The sequence below is a fragment of the Trichosurus vulpecula genome, chromosome 2 (genome assembly GCF_011100635.1).
Source record: "Trichosurus vulpecula isolate mTriVul1 chromosome 2, mTriVul1.pri, whole genome shotgun sequence".
NCBI classification, from domain to species: Eukaryota; Metazoa; Chordata; class Mammalia; order Diprotodontia; family Phalangeridae; genus Trichosurus; species Trichosurus vulpecula.
In genome coordinates, this window is record NC_050574.1 from 156,236,723 (window position 1) to 156,250,457 (window position 13,735).

General features: G+C 38.1%; 1 protein-coding gene across 2 annotated transcripts in view; it reads left to right on the plus strand.

Moving 5' to 3' along the window:
- The window catches only part of MRE11 (MRE11 homolog, double strand break repair nuclease), a 68,555-nt gene that overhangs the window by 39,656 nt on the left and 15,164 nt on the right, over positions 1–13,735 (plus strand). For both annotated transcript variants that reach the window (XM_036743333.1, XM_036743334.1), the window contains exons 15-16: positions 3,643–3,862; positions 9,623–9,706. In XM_036743333.1, the coding sequence (XP_036599228.1) occupies positions 3,643–3,862; positions 9,623–9,706 (304 nt within the window). The remainder of the gene's footprint in view (positions 1–3,642; positions 3,863–9,622; positions 9,707–13,735) is intronic.

Consider the following 13,735-nt stretch of genomic DNA (forward strand, 5'->3'; position numbering starts at 1 on the left):
GCTCTGATATTTTAACCATAAATGCTTGGAAGGTCCTCTAAAAGTTCATTTTTTCCACCTGTGGCATTATACTTAATATTTCTGGTTGTTGTTCTTGACTGTAAGCCCATTTCCTATGCTTTCTGAAATACTGTGTTCACGTTCTTCACTCCTTCATAATAGTGGCTGCTAAATCATGTGATATATATATATATATATATATATTTTTTTTTTTTTAACCTGGAAGCTTTATATTTTGGCTGTGATATCCCTAAGAGTTTTCCCTTTGAGTTTTCTTTCAGAAGATGACCAGTGAGTTCTTCCTATTTCTACTTTGCTCTCTGGTTCTAAGAGATCTGGGCAGTTTTCTTTTAAGATTTCTTGAAATGTAATATCTAGGCTCTTTTTTATCTCATATTTTTCAATAGTTCAGTGAGTCTTAAATAATCTCTCCTTTATTTGCTTTATGAGTCAGTTGTTTTTCCTGTGAGATATTTTCACATTTTCTTCTATTTTTTTTCAGACTTTTGATTTTGTTTAATTATTTATTGATGTCATATAGAGTCATTAGTTTCCATTTGACCATTTCCTTTTTAAAAATTCTTTTTATTTCTTTGAATATTTCCCAATTACATGTAAAAATTTTTAATAATCATTTAAAAAAAATTTGAGTTTCAAATTTTCTCTCTTTCTTCCATCCTTTCCCCCTCCTTGAGAAGGCAAGCACTTTGATTGTGATTATACATGTGAGGCCATGCTAAACATATTTCAATATTAACCATGTCGCAAAAGAGAACTCAAACAAAATAAAACAATAACAATAAAGAAAGCAAAAAAAGTATGCTTTAATCTGCATTCAGAGTTCATCAGTTCTCTTTCTGGAGGTGGATAGGGTAGCATTTTTCACCATGAGTCCTTTGGAATTGTCTTGATCAGAGTAGCTAAGTCTTTTACTGTTGATCATCTTTACACTACTACTGTTATTGTATATAATGTTTTCCTGGTTCTGCTCACTTCACTTTGCATGAGTTCGTATAAGCCTTCACAAGTTTTTCTGAAACCATCCAGCCCATCATTTCTTATGGCACAATAGTATTCCATCACAATCATATGCCACAAGTTGTTCAGCTATTCTGCAATTGATGGGTATCCCCTTTATTTCCAATACTTTGCCACCAGAAAAAGAGCTGCTATAAATATTTTTGTACAAATAGGTCTCAAACCCTCCCCCCACCCCGCCGCCCTGCCACCAAAATTCCCACACTAGTAACAGAGTCCAACATTAACATAAAGTTCCAAATCAAGAAGTAGAATGGGAAAATAAACAAAGAACAACAAAAAAGGACCTTACCATAAAAAGCTGCTATAGTGACAGGAAAGATCAAGACATAAACTCAGAAGAAGACAAATCAAAACAGCTACAAGGAAGGCCTCAAAGAAAAATGTGAATTGAACACAAGCCCAACAAGAATTCCTGGAAGAGCTTAAAAAGTGATTTTCAAAAACGAATAAAAATGGTAGGCAGAAAATTAGGTAAAGAAATGAAAGCAGAGGAACAAATTACGAAAAGACAATTATAACAACTTAGGCAAAGGGGCACAAAAATATAACACCTTAAGAAAGAAATTTGGCCAAATGAAAAAAGAGGTGCAAAAACTCACTGAAGAAAATAATGCCTTAAAAATTAGAATTGGACAACTGGGAACTAATTACTCCATGAGATATCAAGAAACAATAAAACAAAGTCAAAAAATGAAAATGTAGAAGAAACTGTGAAATACCTCATCAGAAAAACAACTTACCTAGGAAATATATTGAAGAGAAGTAATTTAAGAATTATTGGATGACCTGAAAGTCATGATCACAGAAAAAAACGTAGATATATTTCAAGAAATAGATTCTTTTTTTGTTGTTTGCTCATTTGTCCACCGTACTTCTTGATTTGGGACTTTATGTTAACGTTGGGCTGTCTTCTCATTTTGGGGGGATTCTTTCTCAAGCGTCAGACTTTTTTGCACTTCTGTTTTGAGATTTTGGAAATTTTTGATGCTTCCAAAGTGGTGTGGTCCAGGCAGAGGTGTCATCATTGATCTCTTTGTCTGTACTCTGGTCCTTACCCAGAAAGGACCTTTCATCCCTTGGGATTGCCATCAATGTTGCTCCTCAGGACCCCTCTTTCCTTAGGTCCTGAAATGATACCATTCCTCAGGATTCCTGAGCCTTTGGGGCTGGAAGTGATACTTTCCCTCAGGGCTTCCACTCCACCCTGACCAAGCATACGCCTCTCCTGCCCTTGAACTGTTACCCAGAGGTGGGTATAGGTAGTGGAGTTGCCAAATTGCATCTGGTCCAGCATTTATTGTGAGCAAAGTGATACCTTGTAATCTCTTTCTGACCAGTTGCCGGGCCCCCTTACTATCTCTGGCTTGAGTCCCAAAGCTGCTGTTGCTTCTGTTACCACTTCCTGGTTCAAATATATGGGCTCCAGGCCATCTTCCGCCCCTGTGTTAGAGATCTCTCTGACTTCCTAAGTTGTCTTGGGCTGGAAGAATGTCTCACCATTTGTTGACTCTGCCACTCTAGAATTCATTCTGAGGCATTATTTTTAAATTGTTTGGAGGGGAATGTTGGGAGAGCTCAGCCAAGTGCTTTCTCTCCTCCACCATCTTGGTTCCCATTTGGCCAATTCTAATTTTCAAAGAGTTGTTTTCTTCTGTAAAGTTTTTTTTTTTTACCTCTTTTCGTAGATGTTAATTCTCTTTTAAAATCTTTATTCCCTAGCTCTTTCTTCTTTTCCCATATTTTCCCTTCTCATTTCTTTTTAAAATAATTTTTTATCTCTTTTTAACTTTTGCAGCATTTTTCTTTGAGACTTTGCTTGTGTAGATGTTTTCAAGTTATTGTTTTCTTCTGTGTTTGTGTCTCCTTGCTGTTCCACATCCCAACTGTAAGCTTTTTCCACTGGCTTTCCCACATTCTTGGAATGTTCTTCTTACTCAGTTTCTGCCACCTAGTTTCCTTGGTTTGCAAGTCTCGGCTAAAGCCCCACCTTCTGCTAGAATCCTTTCCTAGTATTCCTTCTTAGTTTTAGTGCCTTCCCTTTAAGACTGTCTCCAAGTTATTCTCTATATATCTTGCTTGTAGCTCATTGTTTGCATGTTGTCCGTCCCCCCACCCCGTTAGATCATCAACTCTTTGAGAACAGTGCCTTTCTTTGTATCCAGAGTGCTTAGCACAGTGCCTGGAATGTAGCAGGTGCTTAATAAATGCTAGTTGACAGGCTTTTTTCATCTTTTTAAAATGACTGAAATATGCATTGTTTACATAATTTTATAAGCGTGCATTTCCTAGGGTTGGAATTAGTCACATTTAGACTAAACCAACTCTTTTGACAACTTCCTCTAGGAATTTGTTTTTCCTGATGAATTTTCTGAAAAGGCTGAAAGCCAAAGGTAAAATTGAGCAGAGTAATTAAATATATTGACTGTTTTTTCTCTTTCCTGACATGGTAGTATGGAACAAAAAAAAATTTGGCTTAAAATTATATTGTAGGTAGTATAATTATAATATTACCTATCTGAGAATCCAGTGCATTTCAACCATGTATTTTCAGGTGTTGGAGTTTTATGGTGAATAGTAACTGCTTTATGTCATTTCTCAAAGGCAATGAATAGGGCCAGAGCCCACAGAGCCCAGTCAGAAGACTTATCTTCAGAATTTAGTGTTGATGACCTTGCAAGTATAGATATGGCAGAACAAATGGCCAATGATTCAGATGACAGCATCTCAGCAACATCCAGCAAAGGAAGAGGCCGAGGGAGAGGTCGAAGAGGTGGAAGAGGACAGAATTCAACAGCAAGAGGGGGTGCTCGCAGGGGAAGAGGTTAGTACCTTGTATAATTTTTCTGCACAAAGTAGGTAGTCATTGCTTGGTGACAGAGTGGGAAATATAGTACATTATTGCAATAGATAAAGTTGAGTTTAGAACATTATTATTAACATAAAATCTTTTATAAAGTTCTTTTCAAATTTGTTGAACCTTTAACAGTGTTTACAGGATGCAGAAGAATTTTCACAAAAGAACCAGACAGAAAAGCAAGAGACCTGTTATGAAGGGATATTTTAACTAACAAAGACCTGCTCATAGACTAAAATGAAAAGCTGAGGGTCAGGAGTGAGTTTAGGAAGAGGGGTGAACAGTGTCAGATGTAGATAGGTCAAGATGGATTAAAAAAACCATCACGTTTGGCAATTGAGAGATCATTGATAACTTTGAAAAGCAATTTCAGTTGTGTGATGAGGTCAGAAGCCAGATTGCAAAGGGTTAAGGAGTGAGTGAGGAGAGGATGTATCAGTGAGGCTAGTAGGTGGAGTGCTGGACCTGGATTCAGAGAGACTTGATTCTGAATCCGGCACAAGACATTTTCTAGCTGTGTAGCTGTGAGCAAGTCATTTACTCTCATCCTTAGCTTCCTCATTTGTAAAATGGGGAATAATAACATCTACCCCAAGTAGTTGTTGTGAAGATCAGAAAATATGTTTTTAAAGCACTTTGCAAATCTTGAAGCACTCTACAAAACTAGCTATTACAATCATAATTAGGAAGTAGAGACAACAAGTATAGGCAGATTTTTCAAGGTGTTTGACTAAGAAAGGTAGGAGACATATGGGTCAATAGCTTGAGAGGATAGTGATGAAGGTTTTTAAAAATGATGGAGGCTTGGGCTTGTTTGAAAGCAGTAGGTAGAATGGGATGAAGTGTACAAATAGAGTGGTTGGCTTTGGCTAGGAGAAAGGCCACCTCATTTTCAGAGAAAAGGGAAGGAAAAGAAGGGGAAGGAATAAGCCTTCATATAGCACCTACTCTGTGCCAGGCACTGTGCTAAGCATTTTTATTATATTTTATTCTTTTACAAATATTATCTCATTTGATAATTTGATGTGAATGAGGGAAAGAGCAGGAGCTAATGTCCAGTGGTATTGAAATGAAAAGAATGGGAGAAGGGAGAGCCCATATTGGCTTGTCTCAGTTTTCTCAGTGTGAAGAGGCAAATCCTCAATTGAAAGAAGGGAAGTAGGAAGAAGTGTGGCAGACCTGAGGAGAGAAGAAAAGGTTTTGGTTTTACTTGTATGGGGAGTGAGTTAGATTATCAATTAATGAAAATAAAAGGACTATTTTGCTACATGGAGGGCCAGTTGAAGTTAGATAATGTGAATTTATGACGTACCCATTCTGCATGGTTGTGAAACTTCCTCCAGCTGTGTTGACCAGAGGCTAAGGAGGAGTCATCCAAGACTAAGGAGGAGTCATCCAAAGGACTAAGTAGTTTGAGAGCAGAGGACACAGTGAGTTGAAATAGCCTATTACATTGAAATCAGAGAAGGAGGAAAATGAAGTCAGAACAGACAAATGGCCTCAAAAAGTAATGAGGGATGGCGGGATTGAGGTCTCAGTAAAGGCAAAGAGTAGGGGTAGGAGTGATGGAACACAGGAAGCAGTGAAATAATTGGAGCTTATAGTCAGATAGGAAAGTGTCAAAGTTTCTAATTAGGAAAGTAGAACACTTGTGGGTAATGGTGAGATTCTAGCTTATTACCATTCCTAAGTGAGGTGGAGTGCAGGAATAGGTCATAGATTTAAGGAGGCTGAGAAATTGAGTGGTTAGAGAGTTTGGGAGAGAATCAAAGTGAATATCAAGGTCCCCTATTATAAGGGCAAGAGTTGGAGAGAAGATAACTCATAAAAACCTAAATATGTATTAATTATGAAAACAGTTTTAGGGGGAAAACATATCTCTATTTTTTTAAACAACAAAAAAATGATACCCCTATTTAGCTCACTGACTCCAGCCCTCAGTGTTATTAAGTATCCTATGTATTTGATAATAGTGAGGTTAATACAAATGGTGAAAGAAGATGTGGTGACCTTTAGCATGGAAAAGGAGAACTCAGAAGATAATTAGACTACAGTAGATTTTTTATTTTTCCTCTGAGAGTGAAATACTCAAAGTCTATAATCAAGTAAAATTTTATTTCCTGATTTCCGTATCTCCTTATTGTTAAGAGGAAAAAAACCCCTTAAACCAAAAAACTTAGCATTTCTTTATTCACAGAACTTCAATATTGAAAGGGACCTCAGATGCCATTTAGTTCAGTCCGTGCCTGAAAAAAAAAGATCCTTACTCACCTAAGAACTGGTTATACAATCTTTGTTCAGCCTTCAGTGAGGTGGAACTCACTGTCTTGAGGCAGTCAGTCAGTTAGGATTTATTAAACACCTATGTGCCAGGCATGGTACTAAGTAATGGGGATATAGAAAGGTAAGAGACAGTCCCTGCCCTTAAGGAGCCCACAGTCTAATAGGATAGACAACATGCAAACCATTATGTATAAACAGAATGTATACAGAACAAATTGGACATAATCAATAGAAGGAAGACGTTGGCATTAAGGGACATCAGGAAAGGCTTCTCATAGAAGATGGAATTTTAGCTGGGGTTTGAAAGAAGATAGAAAAGCCCTAGTCTCACATGAAGAGACTAGGGGTGAAGAGGGGAGAGAACTTGGGAAACAGCCAGTGAAAATGTGCAGAGTCTGAAGATGGCGTGTCTTTTGTGAGGAAAAGCAAGGAGGCCAGTGTCACTGGATTATAAAGTGTGGGTTGAGGGGAGGGAGGAGTAAGGTGTAGGAAAACTGGAAATGTATGAGGACTTCAAGTTGTAAAAGGCTTTGGATGTCAAATAGAGGATATTATATTAGATCTTGGAGGTAAGAGGGAACCAATGGAATTTATTGACTACTTATCTAGCCCTAACCTCTGGGGCCTGACATGATCAGATTTGTACTTTAGGCAGATTAATTTGACAGTTGACTGAAAGATGGTCTGGAGTGGGGAGAGAGTTGAAGGAAGGAGACCAGTCATCAGCCTACTACAATTGTTAGCATAAGATAAGGACCTGCACCAAGGTCGTGGCAGTATCAGAGGAGAGAAGTGAGAAAATGCAAACAATGTTTTAAAAGTAAAATCAACAGGACTTGGCAAAAGATTGCATGTGGGGGAGTGGGGGAGTGAGAGAGTGAGGAGAGCCAAGCCTCCTGGTTGCAAGCTTGAGTGACTGGGAGGATGATGGTGCCTTTGACAGTAATAAAGAAGTTCAGAAGTGGGGAGAGATTGGAGAGAAAGATGAGTTTGGTTTTGACTTTAAAAATGACTTTAAAATATCTATGGGACCTCCAAATTGAGATGTCTTAATAGGTAGCTGGGAATGTGAGTTTGGACTTTTAAGTGAGAGGTTAGGACTGGATAAGGAGATATGAGAATCATTGGCATCGAGATGATAATTGAAACTATGGGAGGTGATGAGATCATCAAATAGTATAGAGGTAGAAGAGAAAATGGCACTCACCTGTGAGATGTACACAGTGGGCATGACCTGCATGAAGATCCTGCAGAGGAGACTGAGAATGAGAGATCAGACAGCTAGGAGGAGAACCAGGATAGAGTATTGTCATGGAATCTAGGAAGAAGAGGATATTAAGTAAATTGATTGACAGTGTCAAAGGCTACAGAGAGGTCAAGAGCATGAGGACTGAGAAAAGGCCATTAGATTGGGCAATTAAGAGATAGTTGGTAACTTTGGAGAGAATAGTTTTGGCTGAATGATGAAGTCAGAACCCAAACTATAAAGAGTTAAAAAGAGAGAGGAAAGGAAGTGAAGACTTTGATTATATTGCTTCCCCAAGAAGTTTAGCCACAAAAGGGAGGAGAGATATGGAACAATAGCTAATAGGGATGGATGGATCAAGTGAGGGCTTTTTGGTAATGGGAAAGACATGGACATATTTTCAGATTGTAGGGAAGCATCCAGTAGACAGAGATGATAAGTGAGAGGAGAGATGACAGAGTCAAAAATCTGTTAGAGATGATGGAATGAGAGCAGGTAGAGCACTCTATTTTGGCAAGGCAGGCCACCTCTTCATGTGCGTCTAGGTGAAGGAGGAGATAGTAGCAGAAAGTAGCTGGGAGGTATGAGTTGAGGAGGAGAGGAGAAGAGAAAATTCTCGTTTAATGGCCTCCATTTTTTCAGTACAATATGCTGAGGAGATAGGGACAGGGGAAGCTTCAGAAGGTTTGATGAGGGATGAAAAAGTTTGGAAAGGCTACTCTGGTTAGTGGATAGTGAGTTAATTAGGGAGGTGTAAAAAAATTGCCTTTGTGTCAGTGAGGGTCTAATTGAGATTATGTAACATAAATTTGTAGTTGACCCAGTCAGTGGGATTTCATGATTTTCTTTAGGTTCATTCCGCAGCACATGTGTAGGAGTGAAGGCAGAGACAGAGGATGTAATCCAAGGTGCTGAGTCTTAGCAGGGCAAGATTGGCAAAATAAGAGGACTCAAGAGAAAACAGCCACATAGAGTTGAACTGGTTCATCCAGGGGTCAAGATGGGAAAGGGAGGAGAGCATAGCTAGTTCAGGCTTGGTGGCTTGGGAAAAAACTGAGCAGTTGAAGGGATGGAGGTCATGGTGTGGGTGAAGAGCAGCCCATTCCAGTCTTAGATAGCCATAATTGTTAGGAAGTTTTTCCTTTCATCAAGTCTAAACCTGTCTCTACAATTTTGACCCATTGTTCCTAATTCTTTCTGGGCCAAAGCAGAATAACTCATAATTCTTTTGTTACATGATAGCCTTTCAAATGCTTGACAACTGGTATGTCATACTAAGTCTGCTTCATGTTAAAATCACTCAGTTTCTTCAGCTAATCCTCATTTGACATGTTCTCAGAGACTGTGCTCATCTTCCTCCCCAAACCCATGCCTTTTTAAAATTTCCCTATTTCCTCCTAGTAATCCAAGTTCAAAATCTTAGAATCATACTTTACTCATCTTTTCACCTCACCTTCCATATTTAATAAGTTGCAAAGTCTTATCGATTCTCCTTCCATGTTATCTTTTCCCTTCCATTACCTTTTCTTTACTCAAATGGCTACCACCTCTTGTCTGGACCATTTCAATAGCTTCCTAATAGGAAATCTCTCCTTTTTCTAATCTTTCCTTTACAAAGCTGCCAAAGTGGTTTTCTAAAGTGCAGGTATGACTGTCATTTACTCCCCTGCTCAGTAAATTCCAGTGACTCGCTGTTGCTTCTAGAGTCAAATACTAGCTCCTCTGTTCTGTTTTGTAGCTCTGTGTAGCCTTTTGCAGTCAGGCTTCAACTTACTTTTCTAACCTTATTGCCCATCGCTCAACTTCCCATGAGGCAGCTAGGTGGTGCAGAGGATAGATTCCTGAGTTCAAATCTGGCCTCAGACACTTACTAGCTGTATGACCCTGCGCAAGTCACTTAACCCTATTTGCCTCAGTTTCTTCATCTGTAAAATGAGTTGGAGAAGGAAATGGCAAACCACTCTGGTATCTTTGCTAAGAAAACCCTAAATGGGGTTGTGAAGGGTCGGACACGACTGAAATGCCTCAACAATAGCACCAACTTTGCATACTATATAATATGGCCTTCTTGCTTTTCTGTGCACATGACATTTCCTTTTTTATCTTTATACTTTTGTCTGAACCTTATTTTGCTCTCTTATGACTGCAAAACCTAAGAAGCATGGAGTACTGAATATTAACTGTACTTTTTCTTACAGGAAGCACTCAGGAGACGTCTGTTCGAAGCCGGGGTTCTAAAGCCTTTTCATCTTCACCAACAAAAAACATGTCTATCATTGACGGTATGTATAAAATGTAAATGTTTTATTTTGTCTTTCTATCACAGTCATTTCACCACAGTTGAACTATCCCTTGTGATTTAGCAAAAATAACTGTTATAGTGACAATATCTAGCAACGTATATGTTTACAGTTATTTGTCTTATAATCCTCTCCCTCTGTTGTGAGGTGAGGAATGTATGATTTCTGTTCTATGGGAGCTTGATTTGTTTTTATTATTTAATTTAAATTTATTTTAGTTTCCTTTTCCTTTTCATTGTTATAGTTATTATGTATATTTTTCTTTTCATTCTGCTTACGTTGCTCTATATCATTTCACCCAAATCTTTGCATGTTTCTGTGAATTCCTTATATTTGACATTTCTTATTGCACAAAAATATTTATTACTTTTATATGCCATAGTTTTTTTTAGTCATTCCTCGATCAGTGGGTGTCTGTTTTCTTTCTAGTTCTTTGCTACCACAAAGAATATGAATATTTTGATGTATATTAGACTGTTATTTCTGTCTTTGACTTTTTTAGAGCATTTGCCCAGTCAGGTAACTGTGTTGAATCATTCCAAATTGACATACAGAGCAGCTGGATGAATTCTCAGGTCTGCCAGCAGTGTATTAGTATTCTTGTATTCCTTCTAACATTGACTACTCTCATTTTTTGTAATCTTTGCCAATTTACTTGGTGTGAGGCGAAACTTAAATGTAGTTTAATTTAATTTTTTCCTACTATTAGTGTTTTAGAACATTTTTTAATGTGGTCATTTATAATTTGTAGTTCTTTTGAGAATTTTTTTCATATTCTTTGACCACTTATTTCTTGGATAATAGAACTTGGTGATATATACTCCACCGATTCATTTTTCTGTTTTTTAATCAGCACCCAACAGTTTTGGTAACTATTGCTTTTGTAATATGGTTTTAAAAGCTGTTAGTGCTATGGCCCATGTGTTCATGCTTTTTTTTCCTCATTACTTTACTTGAAATTCCTAGACCCTTTCTTCTTCTAAAACAATTTTATTTTTTTGTCTAGTCCTGAAAAGTTTCTCCTAGGTAATTCAATTGCCATAGCATGAAATACGTAAATTATTTTAAGTGGTATTATTTTTATTATATTGTCATGGCCCACCCATGAACAGTGAATGTTTCTTTACTTATTTGTCTCCCTTTATTTCTGAAATGTAAAAGGAAACTAGATATTTTAAGACATCAATTCCAAGATGTATTCCAAGATGGAGTACAGCCAGTATAAAGTTATAGAGATGGAAAATAGAGTATTCTGTGAAAAAAAGGAAGTTGGCTAGTTTGGCTAGACTATAGAGTTTGTGGAGGAGAGTAGTGTGCAATAAATCCAGAAGGATAGGATGACTCCTTGCAGGTAGGCTTTTATTGCATTTGCATTCCTAACATTTAGCACAGCGCCTGCCATGTAAGGTGCTCAATAAATGCTGGTTTATTGATTGATTGAGCAGGTTGCGAAGAACTTTAAATGCTAAATAGAGGGGCTTATATTTAATCATAGACATAATAGGGGAGTTATCAGTGTTTTTTTGAGTAGTAAGTGACATATTCAGACCACTACTTAAGGGAAGTCACTTTGGCAGCTTTGTAGTGGACAGATTGTAGCAGAGAGAGGAGAGAAACTTGAGTCAGGCAGGCCAATAAGGAGGTTATTGCCATAGTCCACACAAGTAATGAGAGCCTAAACCTGAGTAGTGACTGTGTGGGTGGAAAGAAGGGAAAAGATAAGAAATTCGTTGTGGAGGTAGAACTGACAAGATCTAGTAACTGCTTGGATGTGTGAGGTGAGTGAGTGAGGAGTTAAGGATGGCCCTGTGGTTGTGAGCCTGGGTGATTGGAAGGAGGCTGGTACTCTTGACAAAAATAGGAAAGTTTGGAAAAGGGGTAGATTTTGGGGGAAAAAACCAATGAATTTTGTTTTGGACGTTATCAATTTGACATGTCTGTGGGACATCTAGTTAAAAATGGCCAGTAAGCAGTTCAGTAGCCATATGCAGTAGAGCTTAAGAAAGGCTTAGATCAATTATATAGCAGTTATTGTTTGCCAGGTAGGTACTGTGCTAAGTGCTTTTACAAATATCTTACTTGATCCTCACAATCCTACAAGGTAGAGGCTATTATGGTCCCCATTTTACAGTTGAGGACACTGACACAAACAGAAGTTTAAGTTATTTGCTTAGGGTCACACAACTAGTAAGTGTCTGAAGCTGGATTTGAACTCAGGGCTTCCTGACTTCAGACCCAGTACTTTATCTATTGTACCACCTAGCTGCCTGTATCTTCCAAGTTGGAGAAGCATATGCATAGAGACAGTAATTAAATCTGTTGAAACTAACGAGGTCACCAAATGGGCCTAGAGGACAAAAATAAGTCTCATGGTAGAGCCTGGGTGTATACGTATAGTTAGGGGCTATGAGACAGATGGTAATCCAGAACAGGAAACTGAGGAATGGCAGACAGAGGAAGAAGAGAACCAAGAGAGATCAGTGTTACAAAAACTGGAGAGAAGAAAATATCCAGGAGGGCATGGTCAGCATTGTTAGATGCCGCAGAGATTGAGGAGATGAGGATCGAGGAAATGGCCCTTAGATTTGGCAGTCAAGAGGTCATCGGTGACCCTGGAGAGAATGGTTGTAGTTGAGCAATCATTTGGGAAACCATTCCATGTCACTGGCAAGCCTCAGAATTGTCTTTTCATGGAGAAATAAGAAAAGAAAGGAAAAAGAAAAGAGAGGGTTGGGGAGTAGGTAGTGAATAGAGGTACACCAAGGCAGGGTTAGGATCTGGAGACAAAGGAACTGCATTAGAATCCATACTCTGCTAATTCTTTACCTGAGCAATCTACTCCCACTCCCTGGGCTTGGGTTTCCTCAACTATAAAAGGAAGGAATTAGGCTAGATGATCTCCAACCTGCCTTTAAGCTCTGAATTCTACAATCCTGTCATGGATACATAAGTAAACATGGGTGCTATAAGTCGTGTATCTCTGCTGCAGTTACTTTCTTTGCGTTCTTAGTTGTTTCTTTTATATGTCTAATTTTAAGTATCGTACAGTCTTTTAAACTCACAGAGCCTGACCTTAACATACAGGATATCAAATAAACATATAGACAGATGTGTTCAGGGTACTGCGCTTGTTCAGTAAGGTCCAGGCCAGTTGATTGTAATGGTATTGTTTGTCCCATTTTACAGATGAACTGAACTGAATTTCAAAGAGATTAAATGACTTGCATGAGGACTGGCAGCTAATTAGTGTAATAAAAAATTTTAGGTTGGGGAGTAGAAGGGATTGGACAAGTTAGTGTTTAATGGCTCATTTAGAACTATCCAAAAGTAGAATGGGCTGCCTTAGGAGGCGGTGGGTTTCACCTCATGAGAAGTCTTCAAGGACAGAGGCTGGACAACCATTTATTTGTTGTGTTGTAGTGAAGATCTTTTTTAATATGTGGACTAGATGGTCACTGAAGTCCCTTCCAATTATGGAATTCTGTGATCGTGATTTGTTTTCGGACTGAATAAATGGATAGCAATAACATTGCTTATCAAAGATTCTATGCAACATGAAATTCATTTGATGGAATAAATTTGACCGGCCTAATTAAAATTAAATCATCATGATAGGTTGGTATTTTAAACACCAGGTGACAATATACATTTGCATTTAACATTACTGGTAATGCTTGATGTTTTCTGGATTTGGAAACTCACTCACCTATGGAGAATTGCATTAGAAGTAGTTTCTAATCCCAGTTCTTTCACTAACTCATTTGTGTGACCTTGGTCAAGTCATTTAACTTATCTGGGCCTCAGTTTTTTAAGTCTTAAAATGAACATGATGCTACATGATCTCTTATTTTTATATTTGCAATTTTGCCATGTCCTTTAATGCCTGGAAAGAGGAGAAGGGACCTGTGTTTTGTTCCTCTTAAGATATTAACAGTAAGTATTGCTCACATTCTGTTGTCGAATCATTTCTGAATCTGACTAGTATGCCAATGAGATTTTCAGAGAAACTCC